This window comes from Sminthopsis crassicaudata, chromosome 3 (genome assembly GCF_048593235.1).
Source record: "Sminthopsis crassicaudata isolate SCR6 chromosome 3, ASM4859323v1, whole genome shotgun sequence".
Lineage (NCBI taxonomy): Eukaryota > Metazoa > Chordata > Mammalia > Dasyuromorphia > Dasyuridae > Sminthopsis > Sminthopsis crassicaudata.
Window position 1 is genome coordinate 441,498,071 of NC_133619.1, and position 8,281 is coordinate 441,506,351.

The following is an 8,281-nucleotide window of genomic DNA, read 5'->3' on the forward strand; positions in this document are numbered from 1 at the left end:
TAACACAAACAACTGTTTCATTTTAAATCAGCCTTGCAAATGGCCAGCTATCTTGGGCAAGCTATTATTTGTATCAGCCAAATAATAAAGAATTTTGCTTCATCTTGCCATTTGATTAGCCTATATGGAGGTGGTGAATTAATGAAAAATTTCTGTGGACTAATAAATTTGGGATTTTTTTGGCAAAGCTATGAAGATGCTTAAAATATCACGTGGGACACACTTCAGAAATTTGCTTTCATTGTAAAATTAACCTTTAACAGGTTGTGGTGTTTTGGGGGGTTGGTTTGGTTTTGTTTTTTTTTTTTAGTCCGAAAACTATCAGTGATTCCTAGACACTTGGAAATTTCCAACTTTAAGAGTTGAGTTATTTGCGTAATCGGTGAGCAAAAATAACCTTAAATTGCTTTTTGTTACATAGCAACTTAGAATAAATTTTCATAATTCATATTAATCATATCATATATGTGTCAGAGGCATAAATGGCTTAATACATTTTCTTATTTGTGATATTCAATGTGATTCAGAATGAATTCTGAATATTTATAATTGGCTAGTATGTGTCATATACCTTCTTACCCTCGGCAGTGTGTGAATAATTGAAAAGTTGCTTCATTCTGCCATGGTTAAAAAGGATTGCTGCATCTCTTTCTTTGCCATCAGCAACCATACAGCAATTAACTCAAGAATTTGTAACCCCAGTAGAGTAAACAGCCATGCTCCAGCAAAGAAATTTCTAATATCATTAGCATACCTGGTTAGAAGGTCAGAGAGACAATGCTGAAGAAAAGACAAGGTTTTTTGTTTTTTTTGGTTTTTTTTTTAATCACTATTGGACTGGGTTCAGGATAACTAAACAACTGTCTGAGAATCCACCTGTGCAAAGGCAATTAACCCTTCCGCAACCTAGGTATCCTCAACAATATCCATCTTTCAGGGAACTAAACTATGCCCTGGAAATATCTGTTATCCTGATATTATTGCATCATGATGATTAGCTCAGTGTCTACTTCTTACCAATTGCTTTTACTTGATTACAGAATTCCCAGCTTTTGTGTGAATATAACGACTAAGCTTAACTCCAGTGAAGAGATAGGGGGAAAAAAAAAAAAAAAAAAAAAAAGGCCATCTCCTTTGCTTCTTTGTAGAAATAAGGGGCTGTGGGTTTGGAATGTTGCCTATGATATTGTCAGATTTTATTTAATTGTTGTGTTTGTTTTTGCTATACTGCTTTTTATTCTCTTTCTTTTTTTATTCTTTGCAATGAGAAATGGCTTTCTGGATTTGGAGGGAAGAGGTTCCATTCAGAAATGAAAATTATATAAAGTCAATAAAATCTCAATAAAAATTAATTTTCAAAAAACCCCAAGTATTGACAGAAATTGACAGGATCTATAATAGATAATACAGCTTTAAAAAGAAACCTTTTCAATTCACTAACCCTGGCCAGACCTCTGTCCCCACTGAACTCTAATCCCAAGTTATATTCTCAATGCTTCTGCTATGCCATAGTGTCTCTCCTTTATGGTTTATACATTGACTAATTCAAATAATGCAAATTGCATGAATTCCATATTCTCATGTTTTGCTTTTGTCCGTTTGCATTATTATATTTCAGAGTACCTTTTTGGTACTAGATTTTATAAGGAGTTAAAGGCAATTGACATTAAATTTATAATTTGTTTAAATAATTCAGGAGGCATGGTAAAGTTGTAATTTAGTTTAATGCTTAATAATTTAGGGAAGAGGATAGGTTTTAGGGGTTAAGTTGTGATTTTCTTCTTCTCCTGCCCCTCCCCCATTACTTAGTGTTTCCTTTGAATTCATGCACAAATTTTTTCTTTTCTTCCCCTCCTACCCTAATCTTTGAGTGGATTAACTATTGAAAAGTGAAAATAAATATTTAAATAAACAATTTCTGGCACTCATTTATGTATGTTTCTCATTTTTGAAACCACAGTTATGGCTTTAACAAATTTTTGCCATTTTGATATTATTAGTATTTTGTGATAATTATGAAAGATGACATTAAATTTTGATATTTCATGAACTTGAAGAGCAAATTGTAGTAACATATTTCATATCAAAATCAATTAGCTGTGTTCTTGGAATCTCTACTGAACATTAATTTTCTTTATAATTCAAAACTGAAAGTAAAAGCAATAGTGAAATGTGTCTAAAAGAACATGCCTTTAGAAAATTTGCAACTCAAATTTTTTTTTTTAATGAGTGTTTAAAATTACCTTTACATGTAACTGGAAAAAAAATTTTTTTTAAGTGACTGTTTTAATATTTTAGAGAACTGGTAGTTTTTAGTAAGAAAGTAAATCAGTAGAAGAGTAAATCACTTGTAGCTTATTGTAGCTTATCCAAAGCATGAATAGTTAACAAGGTTATTGACATTTAACCATACACTTATTAATTAGTTGCCTTATTGATATTTCAGAGTTTTCTTAAGTAGGGAATCCTACTTTCATTTATCAAACCCTTTCAAGTCCTTAGATTTAGTTACTTGATTACTTAACTTAATTAGTTATTTGCTTAGTTCTGGGAAATTTCTTAGGAAAGCAGTTCATCCTTAGATGTAAAGAAAAAAACATTCATTTTAGTCAGAACACCTGAGTTTGAATCCTATTAATTAACAGTGTGTTTTTGGGCAAGTAATTTAATTTCTCAGGATTTTATTTCCCTCATCTATAAAACGAAGGGGTTGCATTAGATGATCTCTGAAGACCCTTATACAGGTAATCAAAAACTTTTAGTGCACTTTTGAGTTTTTAAAATTTAGAGAACAATCTCTAATTCTTGGCCTGAGCAAGAGGCAGATCAGCCTAGCTCAATCATATCTACTGTAGCAAAATGTAGAAATTCACATTAAACATCAAGAAATCCAATAAGATGGGCTTATATTCCAAAGAAATACTAAAGAGGGGAAAGGGACCTGTATGTGCCAAAATGTTTGTGGCAGCTCTTTTCATAGTGGTAGAAACTGGAAGATGAATGGATGTCCATCAGTTGGAGAATGGTTGGGTAAATTATGGTATATGAATGTTATGGAATATTATTGCTCTGTAAGAAATGACCAGCAGGAGTAATACAGAGAGGCTTGGAGAGACTTACATCAATTGATGCTGAGTGAAATGAATAGAACCAGAAGATCACTATACACTTCAACTGTATGAGGAGGTATGCTGATGGAAGTGGTATCTTCAACATAAAGAAGATCCAACTCATTTCCAGTTGATCAATGATGGACAGAAATAACCATACCCAGAGAAGGAACACTGGGAAGCGAATGTAAATTGTTAGCACTACTGTCTATCTACCCAGGTTACTTATACCTTGGGAATCTAATACTTAATGTGCAACAAGAAAATTGGATTTACACACATATATTGTATCTAGGTTATACTGTAACACATGTAAAATGTATGGGATTGCCTGTCATCTAGGGGAGGGAATAGAGAGAGGGAGGGGAAAATTTGGAAAAATGAATACAAGGGATAATGTTATAAAAAAAAATTACTCACGCATATATACTGTCAAAAAAATTTATAAGTATAAAATTAAAAAATAATAATAAAATATAAAAAAATTTAAAAAAAATAAAAGGAGAAGGCATTTACTGTAGTTTAAGAAGAAGTCCCAGTTCTACTAGACTGATGGGGAAGGGGAAAATTTGAGCTTCTTCTGCCTTCCTTTGGAATGGAATTAAATTAAATCCTTTAATTTAAAAAAAAAAAAAAAAAGAAAGAAATCCAATAAGAAACTACATTGAGTGACTTCTTCCACGTTAGAACTGTGCAAACAGTAAGCTAGAAGCCTAAAGACAAAAGGAAAGGAGATTATCAACATGACCAGGACCAAAGTTGGCAAACAAACCCAGACTTCTAGCATTACTAACAGACATTCAAGGTTCTGTGCTAATAGGGTTTTCCATTTCTCCCCCTCCCCAAGAAAGCCCTAAAGAGGTCATGAAGGAACAAGGTTGTCAAAAGGGCCCAGTCTAAGGACCTTGAAAGCTCTGGAAAATAGCAGTAACATAATCAAAGGGATAGATGACTTTAAAGAATCCTGGATAATTGATGCAAAGTGAAAAGAACAGAAACAGAACAATTTATTATTTTTTTTAACAGAACAATTTATAAAGTAACAATAGCATCATAAAGACAATTTTGAAAGACTTAAGAAGATCAATACAATACCCATCATTGTCTTACCCACTCTTGACAGAGATGTGATAGACTCAAAGTGAAGAAAGAGGTATATCTTTTTAAACAGGACTGTTATGTAGATTCATTTTGCTTGACTATGTATTTGTTGCAGTGTTGTTCTTGTTTTATTTTATTTTTCTTCCTTTTCTTCTCTCTTGGCTTTTAATTGAGGAGGGAGTATCAGATAGCAAAGAGGCTAGTAATTACGATGCCCAAAAAAGAGTCAGAAGGAAGTATAAATGAGCAGAACTCTTTTGAAAATAATGCATGGAATTTTTATATATTTTTTAAAAGCAACAGCTTTGAAACACAGATTATTGTTTTTATATACAGACCTCTTTTGTGTTTATATATTACATCTATATATGCACATACATATATGTATGTATATATAGGGAAATACTCTTTTTGATGTTCAATGTTTGAATTTAAAAAATTTTAAGTTATGTACAACTTTAATCATGTAATTTTACAGTAATATAAAAGGTAAAAATTGAAAGGAGAACAAAAGAAAATCTTAATGAAAACCGAGTACAATCATGTGCCATGCAGGCACATGTCAGGTTCCTTGGAACAATATCCTAAGGATGGAGGACCTTCAAATCTATGAAGAAAATAAAGTGTGCTTTATGAAGTGTATTCAAAAGTACTTTAGGGGCAGCTTGGTAGCTCAATGGATAGAACACTAGCCCTGAAATAAGGAGGACCTGAGTACAAATCTGGCCTCAGACACTTAACACGTCCTGCCTGTGTCACTTGCCCAGGGTCAAGTCACTTAACCCCAATTGCCTCGGCAAAAAAAAAAAAAAAAGTACTTTAAAACCAAACCCCAGCCTCAAATGCAGAGTGTTTCCATTAGGTGTAACTGGATTAAAATTTGACAAGGAAAAAAAAAATAATAATAAAATAAAATAAAATTTGACAAGGGCTAGAATGAGTAAAGGAGAAGAAAATAAAAATTAGGGGAAAGTGTCTTTCAGTTATTTGAAGGGTTTGGGCCATGAAAAGAGTTCTCAATTTAATCTTCTTGTCTCTAGAAGGTGCAATTAGGACCAATGGTAGGCATAATAGGAAACCTGATTTTTACTCACTATAAGGAGGGATTTGAAAGAGCTGTTTTTAAAATATCTCTATCTCTTCAGGTAGAGAAAAGATGAATTTGTGTTCATTGGGGGGGAAAATTAATTTAAATGAAAATTTTAAAATCAGGTGGGCTGCTATGAAAAGTAATAAATTCTCTATTGCTGAAGAACTTCATGCAGAATCTCGAATGATGACTATTTGTCAGGGATGTGAAAAAGAGAATTCATTTTTCAGTTAGGGGCTGAACTAGATGTCTTCTAAGAATCTTTCTTAAGTTCTCATGATGCAGTGAATTAAGCCATGCCACAAATCTCAGAATACTTTGTCATGACCATGGGTAAAAAGGTTTGCTAAAGAGAATTCCAATATGAATAACCTCTGTTCTCATGTTTTTTCCTATCCTTCAATCCCTGTTAAGGAGAGCCTTACATTTAAAAAAAAAAAAAAATACTAAAACTCCATTTGGAACCTTATAGAAAATGTCTTTTTCTGAATTATAGTTTTATATAAGTATATAAGATATTCATGAAAATACATTTATTAAGAAGTTGATTCAAGGTGTAAATTAAGAAAAGGCATTTGTTATGATGTACTCTGTATTTTTAAGGCCTTGGACTGTGAATATATAATGTAAATAAAGTGAAGTTAAAAATAAAACACATCAAAAATATATATTCTAAATTTGGATAGTTTTTAAGCTTTAAAAAAATTTGCGTGTTTTTAAATGATGCATATAAAATGATTGTCACAATGAATAACATGAATAACATACTAAATACAGATTTCATAAAATGTCTTTTTTTTTCTTTTTTTTATTTTAGTCAAATATGAAAGTCAAGCCAGTAAATATTGGAATAATTTTTACAAGACTCATAAGAATAAATTTTTCAAGGATCGTAATTGGCTGTTGAGGGAATTTCCTGAAATTCTTCCATTTGGACTACAAACTAAAGAAGAGAAGGGGAAATTGTCTTGGGATCATGTGAAAACTAATGCTACAGACTCTTTCTCAAAAATAGACTGCCCAGCCCTGCCTAAAGGAGTGAAATCTTGTAAAAATGATTCTGTTGGTGATTTTGCCTACAGCCAGAGTGAAATAAGTTCTGGTGACAACCAACACAGTAAAAAGAAGAGAACAGAGGCTGCAAAGACCCAGTTGTTTCCTGGTAGCCATGCTACTTTCAGGATTCTAGAGGTATTGTAGTAGAGAAATTGTGGACAGAACACCTCAAAGAGTGAGTGACCTTAAAGTGGACAGTCTGTGTAATTTTCTTCAGTCTCCCTGGTTTGCAATTAGGAATTCCAAGTCCATAAATGAAAAAAAGAATAAAAACTGGCCAGCATGAACTGGTTCCAAACTGAAGTGCCTAAAGAAATCTACATGAATTATGGAAGGGAGTAGAATCAGTAATAGCATGTGGCTATTGTCTCCAGTGATGCAGTTTGCAATCTAGTATTCCTGGCTAATTTTTTCTCTTAAGCTATTTCTTACACTAATTGTATTTAGGTGGATAAAGGTGTGACAGCTCTGGTATGACTGTTTCTTGAGGTAATGGTATTCTCTTCAGTCCATGAAAAAGCCCCTATTCCTGTTGTGCTTTAAAGCCCACAAAGTTTCTTCCTTACTAGTTAGGTAGTGAGGTTATTGTTAGTGTAATCACTTTGCAGATGGGAAAGCTGAGGCATCAGCTTTTCATACTAACTTTTCACAAAGTTAGTAAAATATTAGCTGGAGTTCAACATTAGAATGATGAAAGTCAGAAACAATTCCTAATTGATAAATGTTTGGGCAGGGGAGACATTGGCTGTACTTCTCTGATTTTTATTCCTCCCTCCCCTTTTTTTAATTTCAGGTTGGCTGTGGTGCTGGAAATAGCGTTTTCCCCATTCTGAATGCTCTGAAGTGAGTATTAGATATTCCATTATAGACTATTGGGAAAATTATAAAAAGCTGTAGTCTTGTAAATGGTATTTAGTGTGTATGCTTGTCAGTGAAAGCTGACTGAAACAAAATAGCAGAAGAAAGAATTGTCTTAGGCCTAGCTCATATGTAGTAATGATGAGAGTTAGGTAAGGGGTACCTAAATGAAATTAGGGTTAATTGAGGTCTAGTGGCAGGTTTGGGGTACAGGGAGTCAAACAGAGCTCTCCTGCAACCCCTTTGGATTTGGCCCAAGGATATAAAGTTAAATGCGGTCTAGTAGCAGTGCAAGAGTCCCCTGTAAAGGAATTTACAGACCCGAAAACCTAGATTAATAAAAGAAGTTTAACATTTAACATGTATAGGATTGCCTGTCATCTAGGGGAGGGGGTTGAGGGAGGGAAGGGAAAATTCGGAAAAGAAGTGAGTACAAGGGATAATGTTGTAAAAAAAAAAAAAAATTACCCATGCATTACTGTCAAAAAAATTTATAATTATAAAATTAATTTTAAAAAATAATAAAAGAGGTTTATTATGGGGTTTGGAAGTAAGGTTAAAAAGACACCAGGGCCAGGGCTGGCACCAGGTGTATAGGAACCCTTGACATGGCCAGTGTAAGGATGCCATGTCTGGGGCTCCTGCCAAGAATGGACTCCAGTTTCCCTCTTTTATAATGGGGGGCTTTTAGTAATCTTGAAGGGGCCCATGGGTGGAGTCCCAGGTTAGCTCCTGGCTGGTTTCAGCCAGGGTTAGAATTTGAATAGAATTCAATGGGTTTTTAGATAAGAAACTGTTTTGTGCTGAGGTGAGGGTTGGGGAAACCTGAACAGATCTTTAGAATGGGGGCTGGGACAGCCCAAGTTAGCTCAGATCCAATGGAGGCTGGGAATTAGAAAGGAATCTTAATCCACATCATCCCCCCTCAAAAAGTTAAAACTTAAATTCATTTAAAAAAAGATTTGGGGCAGTGTCCCTCATTTGAGGCAGGGTTGAAGATTTTCTCCAAGGATCTTCAGAGTAACAGGGTCCCCTCTTCAGTAAGATATCACCTGAAAATATTGCT

At 33.8% G+C, this 8,281-nt stretch overlaps 1 protein-coding gene across 5 annotated transcripts in view; it reads left to right on the forward strand.

Annotated features, from left to right (window-relative positions):
* The window catches only part of METTL8 (methyltransferase 8, tRNA N3-cytidine), a 118,613-nt gene that overhangs the window by 82,320 nt on the left and 28,012 nt on the right, over nt 1-8,281 (forward strand). For all 5 annotated transcript variants that reach the window (XM_074303136.1, XM_074303138.1, XM_074303140.1 and 2 more), the window contains 2 exons: nt 6,119-6,492; nt 7,151-7,200. In XM_074303136.1, the coding sequence (XP_074159237.1) occupies nt 6,119-6,492; nt 7,151-7,200 (424 nt within the window). The remainder of the gene's footprint in view (nt 1-6,118; nt 6,493-7,150; nt 7,201-8,281) is intronic.